The sequence below is a fragment of the Alligator mississippiensis genome, chromosome 3, assembly GCF_030867095.1.
Source record: "Alligator mississippiensis isolate rAllMis1 chromosome 3, rAllMis1, whole genome shotgun sequence".
Classification (NCBI taxonomy): domain Eukaryota; kingdom Metazoa; phylum Chordata; order Crocodylia; family Alligatoridae; genus Alligator; species Alligator mississippiensis.
In genome coordinates, this window is record NC_081826.1 from 206,715,222 (window position 1) to 206,736,987 (window position 21,766).

Consider the following 21,766-nt stretch of genomic DNA (forward strand, 5'->3'; position numbering starts at 1 on the left):
AAAAGTGAAACTAATCTCTGTTTCATCGTAATGGTGATAACATCAAAAGTAAACAGAAAGCAGAAAAAGTGACAAGTAAATTAGATCCTGAATATGGTTTCCCCAAATACTAAAATATTAATTGTAACACAGACAAGGGTATATTTGTGTAGCATACATGAGAACTAATTCCTGGGTCTGAAACAGCTTTTTTATATCCTTATATCCTACAACATAAAGCAGCTGAAAACCCAGAACTTTCTTCAGGTAGGCAAATGTCATCAGGACCAATGAAACAGCCTTCCACTGCTGGCTTTAGGAGGTGCTGCTGAAAGAACAGGAAATGAGGCTGGAACATTCTTATTCTATGACAATTCTCAGCTGCCAGGGTCATAAGAGCTCAAAGTTAGTACATAACTACATTTGTTCCCCCTGTGGGGAATGCAGTGACCAGAGTAAAAATCTAGCACAGTGGTTTTTAACCTGTTGCAGGGAACCCTGAGATTCCATGAGAGGTCTTCAGGGGTTTTGCAGAGACTGGGGGGTAATGGTGGAATGGGTTGGGAGGCAATGCGCCGCCTTTGCCTGCCCTGGCTTCTTGATTCTGCCTCAGTCTTTAGGACAGGGGTAGGGGTTTTGTGGCAGAAGTAGTGATATGAAAGGGTTCTGTGACTTTGAGAAGTTTGAAAACCACTGATCTAGCACCAATTTTTCAAATTAAGTCTCTCTCTAAGCATTTGAATAAATGCTCTCTCTAAGCAGTCTCTCTCTAAGCAGTTGCTATAAATATATATATTTTTTAAATGAACAAGATGCTTACATCTGCAGAGATAAAATCCCCTAAGGGTAACTGGGTTGCTCACTATCATTATTTCTCTAAATTAAGTTTTGTATGTTCAATGAACACTTAATTTAATTTCAAACATGTTTTAATGATGCTGAACCACGAGTTTGTTCTGGGCCTGCCAATGACCTTAATATATGCCGGTGCAGGGCCTTTGTACAACGAAAATCTTTTTTTCCAAGTGCATTACTTGCTGAGGCTTAACTCTAGAAAGATTCTGCAGGTGAGATGTATGAACACGAGCAGTTTACAGTGGAGGCCAAAGATCAGAAATTGCAGGCAGAGTGTAAGTACACACTCCTCTATAAATATTTCTCAATGTTAGTTATAAAATGATGAAATGCAGTTTATGGATGAAAGAGGGCACATTCTATCTCAACAAAAGCAATAGATTCTGAAAACAGGCAGAATTCTTTTAGGAAGAATCCCTTCAGTTCACAAAAGATTCTAAACAGCCATATGCTCAAATGTTATTCTGTTCCTACCTCTACTGCTTCTGATGCACAGAGCTATTTCTTCAAAGACCTCCTCCTGCACACATAAAGGAAGATTTTGCCCTATGTTAGGGAGTACAATTAAGGCTTACAATTTTACTTGCTCTAAAACTGACACCTGATTAGGAATGCCTGAAAAACCACTATTTTTTTTTAAACTACCATTTTGATTCCATACATGAGGGGCAAATGCAGACAGTGGGTTTTGTAATTACAATACTTATTTAAAGTAAAACAATGCATTCAGTATTATTATTTTAATGTCAAATGTACACAAGAATAAGCATAAGCTCATTTCAACCTCCCTGTATTCACACTTGTTGTTCTGGATGTATACTTTTAAAGTATGAAATTGAGAGTACTGGAATTTTTATGTCACCAACGAAAAGCTCTAAATGGAAAGCTGAAAGGCAAAAATCTCAAGCTTCTCCTGAACATAGCAAGCCTTTAGAGTATTATTTTCATATTGGTTAGTACCTTTGGTTTTGAACAAAGATTTTAAATTGCGCTAGGAAGAATTTTTGTGAAGCAGTAATAAACAAGTTTTTTGTGGTAGGACAAGTAAGTCTTAATTATTGCTTTCTTGGATATGACAGCAGAGTGGATTCCTCTTCATCTTCACTACAAGGTAATTTACTTGATGCTCTGAAATCCTGTGGTATCAGACGGTCTACAAGGACATAGCAGAACTGACATCCAGGGCAGTTCTCTGGAGCGTTATTTGTCTTCTTTAATCAAGTTTCTTTTGTAATCTGTTTTCTCTATTGAGTCATACATCAATAACCTGAGGCTTGTTTGTGAAATTTACTGTTTTAACTCCTGCCAGCTGCAGAACTGTGTTAATGGGAGCATGATCCAACCTATTTTTGTCAAGGTGCAAAAAATTGACTTCGCTACCTGGAACAGAATGAGAATAAAGATAGCATTAGCTGAATAAAGTATTGCTTTCTTTTAAAGGCTAATGGGGTTGAAGAGGCAGTCTGATTGCCTACTAATTTTTCTAAATCTGTCCATTATGTGGATTCCACAACACATGGTTTTTTAAACTACAGCAGCATAATGAGGGATCTGATTGCATTAGGACCACACCTTGCTGTTTCTGAATATCTCATAGGAATGACTTTGTCAAGCTACAGTCTCCTTTCATGCTTCAATGCTTGATTATAGAATACATCAAATCAAATGCCTAGAATAAAATGGAATAGACAGATACCTAGATGTCAGAAGACAAAAATGTGAATCCTTCTCTACTGACGTCAAAAACTATATTCCTATCAACTTCCTGAGGAACAAGATAGGTCACTATCTTGTCACTATCACTATTATAAGAGGTAGAAATACATAATGGGCACGTCTACATGTGAATTAAGGTGCTTTTTCTAATGCGCATTAAATTTAGTACCTCTGATGTACCCACTAAATAAATGGGCATTAGGCTACCTTAAGGCACAGTAGTGAATGTGCATGGACTTTAAGTGACGCTTAATATGCAGTAGCCTATTTTACTGCTCATTAGCATTATTGCATGGTGTTTTACGTGACGCTTTAATGCACAGTAAAATAGGCTATTGCTCATTAAAGTGCACGTGTAGATGCATCCAATGACACTTGCACGGTGTTCACTTACACAAAGGGAATTGGTGAGTTTTTATTCACCAAGGCGCCCCTGGGGGTTACAAGAAATAATGGCCACAAGCTAGCAGAGAGCAGATTTAGATTGGACATTAGGAAGAACTTCTTCACAGTTCGAGTGGCCAAGGTCTGGAACGGGCTCCCAAGGGAGGTGGTGCTCTCCCCTACCCTGGGGGTCTTCAAGAGGAGGTTAGATAAGCATCTAGCTGGGGTCATCTAAACCCAGCACTCTTTCCCGCCTATGCAGGGGGCTGGACTCGATGATCTATTGAGGTCCCTTCCGACCCTAACATCTATGAATCTATGAACAGAGCCACGCTATAAGCACAAGATTATTGTTTTTTTCTTGGGAATCCTCTAGGGTGTAAAAGATCTCCTGGAAGTATACAAGAAATCAGCTGAAGAAGATGAGAAATTTTAATATAAAACAAGTAAGTTTACCTGGGCCTAAAATCAAAGTCCCACCCTGCTGAGCTGGATCTCCTTGAAAATCAAAAGCGGGGCTAGTCATTGCCCTCCATATACTCTTAATACTTCCTGACAGCAAGTTGGATTTCACATGAGGGCTTTGTGCTAAAACATAAGAGAACAGCTTATGTTTTACCTAAACAGTTTTAAAAATAGATAATTTAATCAGTGTCCCAAAGAAAAACAAACAAACAGATGACAGCAGAACATTATTATTTAGAGTTACACAAGGTTTTACAGCTGTAAAAACACATTAGAAGGCAAAACAACAAGCTGAAGTCACTGTCATTAATGGTTTACAGTTTCCCTGACACTGTATAAGGGGATCTTGCCAGTCTCAGGGAGTAGGCTACAATCTAAAATAGAGCTTTTCATGGACAACTCCCCCTACCCCATTCACAATCCCCCCATATAACAACACATAACACCAAGGAATTCCTGCAGCCATTATTTGCAGGCAAAAAAGCAGCATCAGGATAATATTTGTGAATATTTACCTTCTCTGAGATTAAACTGCTGAAAATCAGGAGATGCCAGTCCTATGTGACTAGCCTGAAATCACACCCCGCCTCCCCAAAATCAAAGTTTGAGAAGAAAAGGAATAAGGAATTCAAGGATTTGGAATAAAGTTGTAGTAAATCCCCCAAATGATAGACATTTAAAATTAGATACAATGTAGCAATATTCCAATTCACTTTTTAGTACTAGTTCACTGAGGTTTGTAATGCCCATATAATCAGTGGGCAAAGGCAGTGGTTCTCAACCTTTTTAGACTCCAAGCACCCCTTTGAGAATGCCAGCTTTGAGTTTTCATTTGGGTTTTTTTTCCCACTACAGAAAAATAATAGATCAATTCTTCTGTTGCAAAGAACTCAGAAAGACCAGACTAGGTCAGAATGGTTTTTACACTGTGGATTCCTATTTGAAATTTCTAAGTTTATCTTATGAATTGTGTTTGCACACCTAACAGTGCACTGTGTAACACTACAGCACCTTGGTTGAGAATCACTGATCTAGTGTATCTTCATGCTCCACTGAAATCAAGAGCTGTTTCACTGTTAACTTCAGTAAGAGCAGGATCAAGCTCCTTGTGAGTCATGAATCTCTTCCACCAACGGGGTTAAAGATGCTTTAAAATGATGTAGGAAAACAGGCTGTACTGTCTGTACTACTGGACACTGTGAACATATTCCTTAATTGATTACTGTTGTATCAGGCATGATGATGTCTGCTTGTGAGAGAAATCAAAGCAAGAATACCATTCCTACCTGATGTGGTGGCTGCTTCCCCTCTTTTCATGCCAAATATTTTATAAAGCGCCAGGTCTGGATCTACATACATTTCATGAGGATACCTTGTCAAATTGCAAAATGGCTGCAAAATACATATATGTATGCATAAACTATTATATTCAATTTGAAGTTTTGTAAAAATGGTGTGGTAAAACCCAGTACTGATTCTGGAACTTCTGAATTCACAAATCTAACCAACAGAAGTACCAAATTCTAAATTTTTTACTCAAACAAAACATGCATTGAAAGCAAGGCCTTCTTTCTCAAGCAAAATGTCTGCAGGGTTGGAAGCTAAGATTTATCCTATACTGTGTTTATTATTGCTTCCTGAAAAGTAGTAAAGATCTGCTTTTTCAAATGTGATGAGCATCCATATCTCCAGTTGAAATAAATTAATATTACTGACTTTGAAAGCCGGGCCTCAATAGACTATGAACTTGTTACAGGCCTCATACAATATATTATCTTCACAATTTTTTTTACCTTAATGTGATGGTAAGATGATTGTCCAATAACTATAAGCCTCACATTTGCATCCTAGGAAACGAGTACAGAATATACATATCAAAGCTATTAACAGGGATTGAATATTTATACTTATTTGCAATACATGAACAGAAATATGTACATTCCAGTTCAACAAGCTGGGTATTCAAGACTCCAGGCTATTAGTTCTAAAGATACTTAGGCACCAAGAATGTCTGTTTCCCCATATGAAGATATGATATGAATTTATTAATGGTTACATTTCTACTAATTTTTAAAATGGTAACTCTAGGTCACTTCTTTTATAAGCTTTGATTATAAACTTTATTTCCTGTAGCATCTGCAGGGTTGAGGTTTCAGCTGCTATCAAAGTTACTTAAAAATTTGCAAGTGCAAACATTTGCACACAGGTGTCTGCACCCAAACAATTTGATATGCAAATATAGGTGCACATAAGTATTTGCCCGATTTAGATGCCCATGTATACATATACAAAGTGCACATAGTGATGTGTGTATACATAAACAAAACACACAAAGCAATATGCACATTTTTGCAGGTGCAAAGTAAGGGTTGTCGCTGAAATTGTGGCCAAGCATCATAATTAATTTAGACTCTGCACTCAGTAATGTATTGAAATAGATTTTTTTCCTGCAATTCAGGCTTATTTAAATACTATAGCACAATACTCCCACATCGACAATTTTAATAACTTAGCTGGCTGACAAAAGCCATTCCAAAGATGAATTGATGGTACCAGAAAATAAGGAGGAAAGTAATTTTCTCTTATATTTTTTATCAGAGCAGATAGATTAAAAAAAATCATATTGGGGATGACTAATTCATTGCATTAGCAAAACCCACTATCTGCTAGGGAAAATGCTCCCCGCTTCTGTTTAATAGCACTTCTATTCCTGTGCCTTCAAGAGCTGGCTGGTAATGACAGCTTTGGCCTCTCTCACCAGCAATATGCTGCACCTAGGAGGAAAATATGGCAACATTTCAAAGAGGAGGATAGAAGGAAGGACAGTCCCTGCCTTGAAACAGGAGATGGTTCCTATTTGTTTAGAAGAAAGCAAAATACACAATGTGACTATCAAGTGTAACACTGTATTGGATTTCCTTCCCAAGGCAGGCAGAAGGAGGAACCGAACCAAACTGGGAAGGAACAAACTCAGTTCTGGGCTTCTAGTGATGGCTCCTGGGTTGACCTCAGGGACGTTCTCAAATCTTACGCAAGGCATTAAGACCCTAATGTTCGTGTCCCCTCAAATGCATTCAAACCCATGTTAAAGGCCTTCCACTTACTTGTAAAAAATCCTTGGGGATTTTTGCCAGATCTTCTACATACTCTTTACAGGCGTAGCATAAAAAATGCTGAAAAGGCAAACCAGTTGGAGACATCACAAGTCAACACAGTGAAGCAACACAGATCTGCCTTCAGACAGCCAAAGTAAAAAATTTTTGAACTGGAAGATCCTGCGAGTATTGGAGGCCCATTGCCAAGTTCAACTCGGGATCCCAAAGTTGAAGGGGGCTGGAGCCCTGTTCAGACTTGCTAATGGGAGAAACAAAGAGGGCAGGGTGTACGATCCGGTTTAAACCCTGAAATCCCCGCTGATTCCCTTCGCATTTGAAATGCAGGCTTTTTTTTTTTTTTTTTTTTTGCCACGAAGGAGGCTGCAATGCTGCTTCAGGAGAGCACAGGGGAGGCGTGGGTCCTGCTGCGGTCTCCTCTCCCCTGCCCCCCCCCGCGTCTCGGGCCGCGCTCACCCGCACGAACACCACGATGGCCCGCCGGGCCCGGAACAGGGCCCCGAACCGCACGGGGCCGCCGTCCGCCCCCTGCACCAGGCACCACGCGGCGGCCCGCAGCTCCGCCGGCTCCTCGGCCCCGGCCCCGGCCCCGGCCCCGACCTGCTGCCGGACCGGGGCGGCCATGGCACCCGGCGGAGGGAGGGAGGACACCGCTTGCAAAGGACCGGCCCCCTCCGGGACCAGCTCCAGCGGCTGAAGCAGCCGCCCGCTCGGGGCGACTCACTCAGGGCAGTAGCAACTCGCCCGCTGTGGAAAGTGGCATTCATGGGCCCTGCCCTGAAACAGGGGATGGTTCCTGTTTGTCTAGAGAAGAAAGCAAAAGCACAACGCAACTATCACGTATAACACTATGGATGGGTGGAGGTTGCAGCCGGGGTTGTCTACGGACATAGGCACACGAGGTGTTGGGGTAAATCCGTCTCTTGTGGGCTCAGATCGATTGCAGTCCTGTGCTTGCCTGGCAAGGGAAACACCGTGACCACTGAGGCCGTCTTCCTAGTCGCACCCGGGGAAGACTGCTCACCTGGTATGGGGTTTGTACCTGCCAGGGTGATGTACAAACCTCCCACTCAGCCGCTGGAGTGGGAAAGTCTTGGCTTTAAGCCCACTTTATGGAAATGTGAGACTCCTCCCTAGCCTGCCCCTGCGGCCACATGGCTGAGGGCAAGCAAAACTCGGGGGCATCCGAACCCCAAACCTCCGGGCTTGGGCCTGCAAGTGGGATGCCCACCAAAGGTTTTGGAAACATCTGAAGCCCCAGGTGGGGGTGGAGGATGTTTGCCGGTAGCAGGGCCACTTATGGTTCTGGACTGACTCACAAATTTGGAATTTGTTTTGGCTAATTTGGTGTGGACTACAGAAAATGTATATTCAAACTGACATTAAAGGTCTTTCACTTGTAAAAAATCCTTGGAATTTTTTTTGCCAGATCTTCTACATACTTTTTACAGGTGTAGCATAAAAAATGCTGAAAAGGCAAACCAGTTGGAGACATCACAAGCCAACATAGCTGTGCAGCAGTGAAGCAGCAAGGTTTGCCTTCAGACAACCGCAGACACCAAGGTAAAAACTTGAAAACATTTGAACTGGGAGATACTGTGAGTATTAGAGGCCCATTGCCAAGTTCAGCTCGGGATCTTAAAGTTAAGGGTGGGGGTTGGAGCCCTATTCAGACTTGTTAACGGGAGAAGCAGAGAGGATATGATTCAGCTGAGGAATCAGGAGGGGAGTCATTGGGTCTCAGATCCAGTTTAAACGCTTAAATCCCATCCTGGATCGGGCCCCAAGTCCTTTCGTATCTGAGATGCAGACTCTTTTCCCAAGTTCTTTGGGTAAATCACAGATCTTTTATTAGACCAACTTTTTGAGTTGGTCTAATAAAAGAAATTGGATTTACCCAAAGAACCTTGTCTACACTATATTGGATTTCCTTCCTAAGGCGGGCAGGACAAGGAACTGAATCAAACTAGGAAGGAACAAACTCAGTTCTGGGTTTCTAGTGGTGGTCTGCTCGATTGCCTGGGGGCAGGTGCCCTGAAACCCCTCAGTGGCCGAAAAGGGAGTTCTCTCTCCAAAGAGAGTTTGGAAAGCGCCTTCAGCCTCCTCCTGGGAAACTACCCTCGGATTCTCCTCTGCACCCCCTGCCCCAGGGCTGCGGAGCCCTGCCTGGCTGGGATGATCTAGCTGGGGATGGTCCTGTTTTGAGTAGGGGGTTGGACTAGATGTGACCTCCTGAGGTCCTGTCCAATCTTAATTTCTATGAGTCTATCCTGGGACACTACTGTGGTTCTTAAAAAAGAGGCAGGAGAAAACCTTAAGGCTGAAGTTTTCAAGTAAATGATACCCCCCCCCCCCCCACCTTCCCCAATTCATTTTCACTGTTGCAGTCTAAGTCCATGACCTTCAGCAGGCCTGGACTTCTGGTGGTAATCCCAGCAAGTACAGAAGGGGGAGGCATAGGTAGGGTGTCCTGGTTTAGCTGGGACAGTCCCGGATTTCAGAGGCTGGTCTCATGCAGCTAGTGATAATTAAAATGAGAGTCCTGGAAACACAGGTATGGGGCACAGCAGGGCCAGAAGGAAGAGCAGGATGTTGCATCAGGTAGGCAGGCACCACTCCCCGGTACACCATGGTCAGCCTAGACATAGGTACCTTCCTATGTAATCATAGGGTAAGGGCCTTCTTGCATGTTAATTTTGGGTTGCTTCTGGAGCCCGTAACCCATGGATTGTCCACACATCAACACCTGAAACTGGTTTTGAGTACTCAAAGTAGCTCAGAGTGTTGCCACTCTAGGGCAGGGTGATCTCTGATCCTTGATATTCAGCTCTTGTTACACTAAGGTGCAGCCATGCTAGGCTACATCTTCAGTATTGCCAATCCCACCATGCCAAAAATCATGACACAAACTCTTAACAAAACAAGAAATTAGCACGTAAATCATGGGATACTATTTTTGAAGTGTGTGTGTGTGGGGGGGGGGGGGCATTATTTGTGAAAGTGTGGGGGGGTTGGAGCCCAGGGAGGGAGGGTCTTCACATACCCTGGCAGGATGCGGGGTATGATGCTGTGGGTTAGGAGTGAGAAGCAGCAGCAGGGCTGGGTGGGCTGTGGCTTGGGAGTGAGGAGCAGACAGACAGAGACACAGAAAGCACCTAGCTAGTAAGTGGAGGGGAAGGGGTGGGGGAGAGGGAAGGGAGTGGGATTGAGGACCTGTTGAGGGAGGGAGTGGGGCAGGGGCTGAGGTGAATGGGACCCTGGGGCCAAGTCAGGTCATCCAGACGTGTGGGGGTAAAAGACCATGGCTTCCCTCAGCTGTGCACACCCCTAGGGGAGGCATGGTGGGCATGTACCCCCCGCCAGTGCTTCCTGCCTCTGGGTGGGCAGGAGACTTGCTGTGTGGCCAGCGCACCTGTGTCCCCTACCTGCCTGGCAGGTAGCAATGGCATTGCGCAGCTGAGCTCCTTGGGCAAAAGCAGCAGGGTTCAGAGCCCTGAGCCTATAGCAGGCAACCCATCCCCCCTGCCTCTCTTGAGGATGCACGCTGCTGCGGGGAGTCGCACCTCCACCCCCCGCCCTCCCCCACACCGCTGGACAACCTGCCCCAGGGCCCCATTCATCCCAGCTCCTGCCCCACTCCCTCCCTCACCCCAGGGGCCTTGATCTCCCTCCCACCTTCCCTCTCCCCCCACCCCTTCCTCTCCACAGACTTATCAACTAGGAAAATCCAGAGATCTGAGGGTTCGATTGGGAGATAACAAGTTGGAGTTACTTTGACTTAGAAATCCTCAGTTTTGTGATTGTTTTGCAACACTTGGCATTACTGCATCTTTGTGTAAACACCCCACATGCCCTCCCCTCCTTCACTGGCCTGGATGGTGCCTGCTGCCCTCCCTTTTACCCCAGATCCCTGCTTATTGCCCCCACCTTATTTGTGGCTGCCTGTGCTGTCTGTCCTGGGGAAGCAGGCAGGGAAGGATTCAAGTGCTTGCCTAGCAGCCCAGAGAAGAGCAACAGCCCAGCAACTGTGGCAGGGACTGGGCAGGCAGGTTAACCTTTCCCTGCCTGCTGCCCTGGGACAGGCCACATGGGCAGCCACAAGTAAGTGAGAGGAGTGGCAGGGAACAGGGGAAAGCCCAGAATGGGAGTGGGGTGGGGATTCATACCTTTCAGTCCTCCATGCCCCTTCTGGCTTGAAGCGTGACTGGTGTTTGTGCGGCTCACAGCTGACAAGGCCCTAAGAGTGATGCTGTAACTGTGATGGTCCAGAAATTATGCAAGAGGCAAGAATTTCATAGGGCAAGATCTTTCATTGGACCAACTATGTAGCTGGGATAAAGTCAGACAAGCTTTCAAATTCAAGATAGCAAGGAGACCTGATTAAAAACGCCTTGCATTCTAAAGCTGGTCTAACTATCCCAGTTATATAGTTGGTCCAATAAAGGATCTCACCCTAAGTCTAAGTACAGACATTTGAGGAAGTTAAATTGGGTTCAAAATGGCCACCCAATTTAAACATAGCTTGTCCTGGGGCTGACCTTACACTTACAGACCCAGTCTCAATGACTGGCTATCAGTTTAAACCTATAACTGTATAGAAATTCCATGTGCACAAACTGGTCTAAACATTGCAGAACCTGGTTTAAGATAAACCTGGATCTATTTAGTATCAAACTTATTCAGTTTAGGACACATCAGTGCATGGGACTTCTGTCCATCTTCCCTGTGCAGCCCTGGGGCTGGAAAACTCAGCCACTGGCCCCAGCCCTGGGGCTGCTCTTTTCACCCCCAGCCCGGCCCCTTGGCTCCCTCCTGCCCCTGACCAGACAGACCTCTCAACCCACATTCCACAAGCCACTCTGGGTGCACCCCACCTGTGAGTCATGCCTGTCCTTCCACCCTTCATGGGTTAAGCCTCCACCACCCGACCCTTGGGTCACATCTGCCTCCCCACCCCTTGCAGGTCATGCCTGCCCACCCTCCCCACCTGCAGGTTGCGCCTGCCCTGCACTTCTTGCAGAGGACGCACCTGCCTGCCCTGCCCCACCCGTAGGTTGTACTTGGCCCCCTACCCCTTGCAGGTGACTCTTGCCCCCCATCCCTCATGGGCAGGGCTGTCCCTGTGGGGGGGCGGGGGCGGGAATCGGGGCAACTGCCCTGGCCCCCACGCTTTGGGGGGGGGGTCCCGCAGAGCGGGACAGAGCAGCAATGGTGCAGAGTCAGGCGGAACAGTGGCTTTGTGTCCAGTTGCTCGCTACCCCCCCTCACCGCTGATGCCACCGTTGCCCTGGGCCCTGCACCCTGCTTGGGTCAGCTCTGCTCATGGGTCATGCCTGCCCCCTCATGCCACCCATGGGCTGTGCCTGTCCTCCCATCCCACTTGCAGGTCACACCTGCCCCCCATCCCATGTGGGTCATGCCTCCCTCCACCCCTTGTGAGATGCAGCTGCCTTGCTTACCCCACCTGTGAGTTGCACATGCTCTTCCACCCCTCATGGGTCATGCCTCCCCCCTACCACACCTGCAAGTTGTACCTGCTCCTCCATCCCACACTGGACCCCTGATCCCCTCCAGGTTGCTGGACCCTCAACCCCCCTGCTAACCCCCCATGCTGATTTACCTGCTATAAGGCAGCCTTTTTTAATTGATTTAATCTCCCCCGAATGTCTGTGCTTAGCCTAAGAAATCCTTGCCTCTTACATGTGCAATTGGCAGAAGAGAATGAAGGCAACAAACCAGGCTGAAAAGGAGAAATGCCTTTAAGAGGAACAAACACAGTGATTTGAACAAATAGCATGCTATGTGAGGATTAGGTGAAAACCAAACCCCACTCCGTTCACTCATTAAAAAAAGAAAATGAAAAGCGAATGACATAAAGTAAAATAAACGTTTTGCAAAGGAAAACACCACAACCAAAAATTATCATCAGTATTATTTCCACATGGAAATCAGTAAAGGGTTTCCAGAATTCATCAAATGCATAGCAACTGCACTTTGAAGAAACTTTTCTCAAACCTCACACCACCATAAAGGGCCAGATGGCTACATTCAAAATTGTGCCTCATTTTTTTTCTACAGAACAGTTATGGTACATATCTGTAGTGAGTTGGCCCATTTTGACATCCCAGCTGGAGTGTTAATCCAATGCTGGTATACACCTTTTGCCAAAAAAGCTTTAGGGTAGTCAGGTTACATTAGGCCAGTTTATGCTACAGATCTTTTCCAGCATAACTATAAATAAATAACTGTGAGTCAGGATGTGAAGTATGATCTCCTACCCATGAAGCTGTGCCATTAGATGCCCTCAGTGTAAACCCAGCGTCAAATCTGTGTTTGAACCAGTAGAGATTATTTTTACTCATGGGGTGAAATATCTTATTTTCACAGCTACAAAGTGCAGTATACCTCTATTTGTACTAGTAACATTTTGCTGGTATAGCATACCAGTGTTCCTATATTGGTAAAGTACTCCTTATGTATGCAGTCTTGGAGAAATCTATTATTTTAGCCTTCCATCATGTTTGTCAAAAAGTATATTTTAAAAAGTCATGCTGCAATCTACTGCACTCTCTGAATGTACATGGTATGTGACCTTCATAGAGTATTTCTGAATATTGTGGAAAAAAAAGTTTCACTGATGTTTAAAAGGACCTTGCTCCCATATTGTTCTCAGACCCATAGATATCAAAACACTTTACAGAGGAAGGTAAGCACCTTAAATGAGGAGGCCCTATCTCTTAAATGGGGTTTCTAGTTGCTGCTGCAGTACAAAAAAAACCTAATTTCCATCTTTGGTTTTACAGATGGGAAAATGGAGGCACAGAAAGCTAAATGTTGACATTTTTGCCAAAAATGGGGGCAGCCACAATTAGTAGCTCCTTCTAAAAATTTAGCATCAGATCCTGGTTTGGCAAAAACATTCTAGATACATGCATAACTTAAAACATTGGTGTAAGTCCTGTTTGTTTCACTGGCAAAACAGAACAGAATCCAGATGAGCTGATTTCAGGCCAGTTCCCAATTTATTGTATCTAGTAAGGTAGCCAAGAGAACTGGTCCATTAAAAACAATAAAGGATTTCAACATAGTTATTTTTATTTTGCCACCTTTCTTTACAGCCGTTAAATATAGTAACGTTATTAACACTAAAAAAGGGAAACTTGTCGTATTGATGTTCACTTTGCTCTTGTAAAGGACATGGATAATTATCACGTTGACATCTGTGTTTGTATTTTCATTCCAGTGCATTTGAGAGGTATTGTCCATATTTCAGTGCAAAGGATACATGCTTATACCTACTAGTTGCATACAACTACATATGCAATTACTGAATAAACTCTATCACAGGTTGCGCTGGAGTCAGCCGGTCCTGAGTCCAGCTGGGATCGCAGCAATTCAATCACACCTTCTACATGCAGCAATTCGAGAAAGGCGGAATAGCCCTGGGTTGGTATGGGGCCCAGGGGGGGAGGGGAGTCAGACTGGGCTCTGGGTAGTGGCATCAGGCGGTAGAGTGGTTGGCTGGGGCATGTGTGCGCTATTTTGCGGGGCTATATGGGTGCATGTGTAGAAGGTGGCGCTTTACTGCAGAGCTAATTAGTCAGCTTCACAGTAAAGTGCATGTGTAGATGCACCAACAGAAGAGTAAAAGAAAGAGGTCATAGATGTCTTAGAAGTAGGACCCTACCAGATTCATGGCAGAAGTGGGCTGTGCTGTGGCTCCTTTAATCTTGCAGGTTCCCCCACGTGCCCGCTTGCTGCTGGGAGACAAAACGGCGCCAGCTGGGAGACAAAAACGGTGCCAAGTTTAAAACCAAGATTTTTGCTTCCCTGCTGATCAAGAGCCAGCCACAAGTGGGGCTTCTCCATCAATCAGTGGTGGGGGCAGGCGGGGGTTGCGTGGAGGAACATGTAAGATTTAAGGAGCTGAACCGCAGCCCACTTCCACCATGAATCTGGTAGGGCCCTACTTATAAGGTACATTATTTAAAGTGTGACCTATGATAAATATTAAATTAACATTCAAATTGTGTTGAATTATGGATAGGAGATTAAGATTTCTGTAGTCATAAGATAAGAGAATTACTAACATCACATGAAGTAAAATAATATATTTATTTTTTATTGGCTAATAAAACTGTCAGTTGAAATTACATAACCTGAATTAATTGATTTGTAATAGCTGGCTAGGGTGTTAGGATAGGATACTATATAATATTAGCATGCTATATCCACTTAAATAGCTAATTCTTTTTTGCAAAGTAAAAAAAGCATTTTCCATTTATTTCAGTATGTACTGTTTATCTAGGGATAATTGATAGATGATTCACCTTGAGATACCAGTACATGTATAGGCATTACTTGGCAGTAGAAGAGAGATATGCATTCTCAGTCTTATCATGAAAAATATTGTCTCACATTAAGTACCAAAGTAATTCTCCAAGCAACAATTAAATGTGCAAAATGGTGTTTTAATAAAGAACTAGAAGAGCATTTAAGAAAGAAATGTAACTGTAAATTCTGATATGATACTTCTGATGAGATAAATGATATACTTCCTAAGTATTTAAAATAAGATTTGTATATGATATTTTAAAATTATGATAACAGATCCCTTTCTCCAGTAATAAAGCAACAGTATATGTATAAAACACATTTTTCCAAGGGGTTATCCTTTATGACTACCAACTCTCCCCCGTGTAGCATTGCCTGGTTATAGAATTTTTTTTTCCATCAGGCACTGTTCGGACTAGCTATGTAAATCTGACAGAGGCACTCAGCTGAAGCCTTGGATGGGTCACTTTGCAACTACTTGCTCTCTGTTTTCCAGACAGTAAAAGCTCTTGATCAGCGTAGTATCAATTAGCTTTCCTCTTCTGATTCTTGAGGAGAAGCTACACTTTTAAACATTACCTTAGAATTTCCAGAGGAACAATTTCACCCTACAAACTTTACTTCTCTGAGAAGTCCAGTTGATTTATTTGGGACTGTTCATGAAAATAAGGACCCTGTGCTCCTATACACGTGCAGGGAGGCTGCTTCAACACACTGTAATTACAGCACATTGGAACAGACTCGATTAATAGAGTCTGGTGGAGCATGGTAATTAGCACTCTCCAGCAGATTCCTGTGTTACATGTATCAGTGTCCCTGCGCTGCAAATGGCAGTGGGGCGCTTTAAACTAAACCTGGTTTGACAAGCTTTAGTTCAAAGCACCCTGCCACCATTTTTCAGCATGGGGATGCTGATACACATGACGCCCTGGGCGCTTTAATTAGCATGGCTATTGAAGCTGTGCTAATTAAAACGTTCTCCCCCCACCCTCCCCCTATAAATGCCCGACCTCCAGCCCCTGAAGTCCGTATGAGGTTTTTGAAACATCTATAAATGCCGCATGTGATTCAGTGGCTTACTGTATATGGTTTAACTACTGTTTTAATGGCATATAAATAATTTAAATATTATAAAATATATTTCTTTGTATAAGTTAATCTTAATATTCTATGTGATGAAAATAGGTTTTGCCCATAGATTTTGGTCATATTTGATCCCATAATAAGAAACATGGAGGGAGAGCTACAACTGCAGACTTTACAACAAAACTAAATACAAAGATATTGAGCAAAATATTGCAAAAGCCTCAAGGCATAAGCAGAGCCTTCAGTGCATTTAATCAGAGCTCACAATTTTGCTCCATTTCCACTTTGTAGCTGTCTGCCCCATATGCTGTAAATTAGAAACAGGTGAAAGAAAATGCTGTTGACTTAAGGAGAAAAGCTAATTACATGTGTAGACACTAGTTTGCCTAGAGTCATCACTATGAGCAGAGCTCAAAGGAATTAAGATTTCCATCCTGAAGAAATTACTATTTAAGTAGACAACATACAGAAAAAGGGTGAGGAAAAGGTTAAAGGTTGCAACCCCCACCCCAAAACAGAGGCAAAAAACAAACAAACAAACAAACCACCTACTGAAGTCACTAAGCAGTTTGTCTTACGCTTTGTTAGTGATAAAGGGTGTCTATAAAGCTTTTAGAAGGTAAGCCAATTATTTCTAACAGTTAAATTGTACAGTAAGCTAAATAGAGGAGTAGGAGGTGAAGCTTGAGAACAGAAGTGGATAGTTATCACATGCTTATATTAGCATGAACTTTGCTCTATTGTTTAAGACTCCTATGTTGGCATCTGACTATCAGAAGAAATAATACATTAGTGAAAAGTCAGAATATTGTAACTTTTAAAAATCAAATGTATTTTTCTTGCAGCAAAATATATTCTTGCAGTAATTCTGAGTAATCTTTTTCCCTCACTAATATCTTACTTGTGGCTAGATAGCAAAAGTATACGATACAAAGTATTTTTTCCTATGGTTATTTCTGTATTTTCTGTGTACTGGAGAGCTGGATGTAATACTAGATTTAGTTATGCTGTCTCTATTATTTGTAGCAGTTATGACATTTGTCTATAGTTTATGAATTTTTTTCCCCCAAGGCCAGTGAATGGTATAATAGAGTGGCTAGAGGCTAATCAATTCTTGCTAACTTAAGTGCAGATAAGTGCCTTGAAAAAAGATCCCTCTCATTTGTTAATTTATAATCAAGGATAATATCACTTTGATGTAAGATATGCTTTGGATTTGTCTTTGATCAGGGATTAATTTAGGACTCCATTCCACTCCCATAAATAGTCACTGGAACATTTGCCACTTTCTAAATCTAATAGCTTCCTTCATCTCCAACTGCAAGCCCACCGGACCATATATGTGCATATCTTGTTTTTCATTTTTTTAATATAAAATTAAATATTTTGCACCATTAACTTCCTTGATTATTGTGTGTCTGCTTGAGGTAATACAAGTGCCCTGCTCAGGGATAAAAGCTACATGATTTTCACTTAGGTGTGTCCTTCCTGAAGGAACAATTTAAGTAAAATAAAAATAGTGTCCAGAAAATGCAAAGCTTTCTCTTTTCCATTACTGAATTTTTCTGTCAGGAAACTAAATGGATTAGGAGTGGTGACCTATGAATAATAGCGTGGGTGAATCTAGAATTCTGAAAAGGGGGTTGAAGATGGTGAGGTGTACCATTGCATATAAAACAACACACATTTTTCTCTAGCTGAAAATAAACTAGATGTTTACTAATACACTAGGGGCCTAGAACTGTATTATACAGTTTAAAACTGAAACAAAAACAAATATAACTTAATTGAAAAGAGTTAAAAACAATATGCAGGGCTGAGAAATAGGAGCTTCATTCCCAGGAGCAGCTAACAGACTGCAGAACTGCATAACAAAAGATAGCTTAATATTGGTAGAACATCAAGAACATTAAAAAGAAGAGAAGAGAGGATCATTACCACCTGTGGAATGAAGAGTTTAGAAGGGATCAGGTAGACTCCCTCAGCACTGTCTGTCTTGAAATGTTGCTGCCACTGCCAGGCTGTTGGTTTTAAATTTTGGGTAGACTAGGAATCAAAGCAGTGTGCAAAGTGCACCAGTTCACCCCCACAGAACTGCCCTGGGGTACTAGTCTCCACATCCCTATAATTAGCAGAGGGACTAAGAATTAAGGTAGAATAGAACACAAAATCTCCTGGCACATGCTCATTTAAAGGCACCCTGGGATCTGATCCCCAACCCACCAATCATGCCCTTTCTACTTGCCACTGAAGGGGGAGCCCAGAATCATAATCCTATATCAGGGCCAGGGCTGACAATCATTTGAACAGGACAACCTAGACATGCCACATGTTCAGTTTAAGGTGCCATGCAAACCAGCCATAAAACTGTTCTGTATTATATGTGGGACATTTTTATGGCTGGTTTGCCATTTTATAGCCCATTAAATTAGGTGCATGTATAACACCCAATCTCGTATGGCGAGCTTTAAACTAGATTTGTCAGGGGATGGGGATGCAGAGGTGCAGGAGGACGCTTCAACGTCAAGTCAGGTGATGCGAGCAGGAACAACCCAGGTAAGTGACAAGGGCCTGTTACCAGGTTTGCCTATTACTTTGGGGTGTGCTCATTTATTAGGGATAGTTTCTAGGGTCTTGGTAATTCTGTCAATGTGCTGCTTGTGTTACTATACAGAGCTGTATCTCTCCCTTCTGCAAGCCCTCACCCCCAGTGGAGCTATCTTGCAGGACTCAGCTTCAATGGGACTGGGTTCCTCCAGTCACCAAATCAGTCATACACACAAACACACACAAATTAACATGACACGCCTGACCTGGCCGGGTTGATCAGCATGGACAGGCTGACACCCTCATATGTCAAGAGTCAGTTAATCAGAGCAACAATAAACTGCAGTCAGACACAAGCACACAGGTGAACAGAATCCCTCTGAATCCGGCTGGGTGTCCAGCTGACACCCTCATGGGCCAGCATTCAGTTCATTAGGGCACGTCTGAGTCAAACTGGGTCAATCAGCCTGTACAAGCTGATCCCCTTATGTGTTTCAAACTCAGCTCGTCCCAATCTTTGGCCTCTTGATGAGCAGACCCCACAGTATTTTTGGGCTTCACAGGGATCTTTAGCTTAGGTAAAAGAAGCATTGCTGCAGAGCACGGGAGGAAAGAGAAGCAGAGAAAGAAAAATGTACCCAGTTACTACCAATTTGAATAAAAGTTATTTATTGCTAAGCATATGAAATATATAATGGTACTAACAGTAATAGACATGCAAAGGAAAAACACAAGCAATTACAATATTACCCTGGTTTCACTAAGTATTTGGGGAAACTTAGCTCAAGCTTAATTAATACAGTTGAGGTTCAGAAATTTATGCCTAGAGAGAAAAGAGAGAGAGAGAGCGCTGGGATCTCACCAGTCCAAGGTACTCGGGCTGCAAAGCTGACAGGCACAGTCCTTGAAGGGAGATCATCTGTTCTTCCAGTGTCCCAAGAACAACAGGGGATGGTGTCAGCACAGGAGTTTTTCTTCTTTCTTTCTCTCTCTTCTTTCTTTCTCTCTTTCCTTCTTTCTCTCTGAAGCACCCACACTTTTTACAGATTTTTATACCCTCAGTTCAGCTGCTTCGAAGCATCCTCAATTGTGTAAATCATTGTCTTTTCTATTGACAAGGGGTTATCTGGTTTGGAACATCTCAAGAAACTGATTGATAACCAGGAAACACATAATGTTAGGGAGTTACCAGATACTTGGGAACCAGCTTGAAATTCCTATGGATAGCAGATATACTGATGGGATATCTCATGGTTTCTTCAGAAACAATAGATAGCTTGCAGCATCAGGATTTTGGATTTTTACTTGTTGTGCACAAGCCTCAGCTTAGCATGACTTTTCCAGATCTTACTGTAGTCTTTTAACAGACTTAAGATAATTATTGGGGTGCTCATAACCTTTTGTGGAGAGGACTCCCACCAGTTGTCTTGGGAAAAGTATGACAACACCTGTGATTAGGGCTCCAACGGGCTGGACGCTGTGATGAACCCTTAACCATTGTTCAAATGTTGCCCATACCCCCTCTGACTCGGTCTCTTGCCTCAGCATTCCCTAACCCGGCAACCGAGTTTTAGTCAATCAAGTTTAAATAGGCCTTCCATAGTGGGACCGGGGAATGTATGGCCCGAGATGCCTATTAAACTTAGAGGTGTGTGTGTGTCTGGGGGGTGGGAAAAGTCCTTAGTAAATCCAGATTAGAACTGGTCTGATAAATGCTGAGCTAGGTGTGTGTGAACATGGGTTGATTAGCATTTTGAGCACAGATTCCCCATCATGCAGTGCTCCCCTGCTTCTCTGGTCCCAGAATTCACTGCAGGCTTTCTGTTCTCCATCTCTCATGTAAATGAATGGTCATCTGGTTCCATCTCGGATGTAAATGAGACCTAGGGCAGTTGTTTCACTCTTGTCACCCTTATCTGGAGGGTCTTAGGTGTGTCTCTCACTGCATCTTAATCAGTTTCATTTATGTAGAGGAGGGGAGGGAGTGGGGGTGAGTCAGACAGACTGCATCCTGTGCCAGGGTTCCCAAGAACACACAGCTGAGACATAACAGGCCCAGGCAAGCTTGGGAACAAGAGGGCAGCACAAACACCGATAGGAGGTCTCAATTGCCTCTACACAAATGCTAGAAGTATGGGGAATAAACAGGAGGAACTTGCCCTCCTGCTAGCTAGCAAAAACCCAGACCTGGTTGGGCTTACAGAAACCTGGTGGGATTCTACCTACAACTAGGCAGTAGACATTAAGGGCTACAGGTTGTATAGATGAGATAGAGTAGGGAAAAAAGGGGTGGTGTAGCGCTCTATGTTAAAGAGCAGTACACGTCCTCAATCAGGATGGGGTCAGAGGAGGGGCAAACTGAGGCACTCTGGGTTAGAATGGAAGGGGGTCGTAGGAAAAGGGACTTGATAGTGGGCGTCTACTACAGACCGCCTCACCAGGGGGATGAGCTGGACCTGGAATTCTCAGGTCAGGTCACGGAGGCCGTAAGGACAAGGGATGTGGTTGTCATGGGTGACCTAAACTACCCAGACATCTGCTGGGAGGAGCAGTCAGCCAGGTCTGAATGCTCACGTAGGTTTTTAGCCTGCATACAGGACCTCTACCTAACCCAGGAGGTACACAATCCCACCAGAGGAAATGCCTTGCTGGACTTGGTCCCTGCCACAGGCAATGACCTGGTGAGGGATCTGCGGGTGTTCGACTACCTAGCTGTTAGTGACCATCATCTGCTGGAATTTACTATCTGGCATAGGGTGGTGAAAGCAAGCAGTAAGGCAAAAGTCCTTGACTTCAGGAGGGCCGACTTCAATGAGATAAGGAGATTAGTAAGTGAGACTTTGGGGACTTGGAGCTTCAATGAGATGGGAGTCCAGGTTGGGTGGTTGTTCCTTAAGGAGACGATCCTCTGAGCTCAGAGGGAGTCAGTCCCAACGCGAACCAAAGTGGGAAAGAGTGCTATAAAGCCTAGTTGGCTTAGTAAAGACATCCTGGAGGGCCTGAGGGCAAAAAAGGTGGCATACAATCAGTGGAAGCAAGGGGCTATCACCAAGAAGGATTACACCTCCGTTGCTCATGATTGTAGGGAGGTGGTTAGGAAGGCCAAGGCAGAGATAGAACTAGGGCTGGGGACCAGAATTAAGGATAACAAAAAGTCCTTCAAATACATAGGGAGCAAGAATAAGGCACCAGGTAACGTGGGGCCCCTACAGGACAAGCTTGGCAATCTGGTGATTACAGCAAAGGAAAAAGCTGATCTCTTCAATGAATTCTTTGCCTCTGTATAT

General features: G+C 43.7%; 1 protein-coding gene across 1 annotated transcript; it reads right to left on the minus strand.

Moving 5' to 3' along the window:
- Nucleotides 1–7,213, minus strand: PRXL2C (peroxiredoxin like 2C). Its single transcript, XM_006263861.4, has 6 exons — nt 6,969–7,213; nt 6,504–6,572; nt 5,193–5,246; nt 4,686–4,791; nt 3,391–3,522; nt 1–2,214 (listed from the first exon to the last, which is right to left on the minus strand). The coding sequence occupies exons 1-6, from the start codon at nt 7,134–7,136 to the stop codon at nt 2,087–2,089; spliced, it is 657 nt and encodes a 218-aa protein (XP_006263923.1). The 5' UTR covers nt 7,137–7,213; the 3' UTR covers nt 1–2,086.
- Between the last annotated feature and the right edge of the window lie 14,553 nt (nt 7,214–21,766).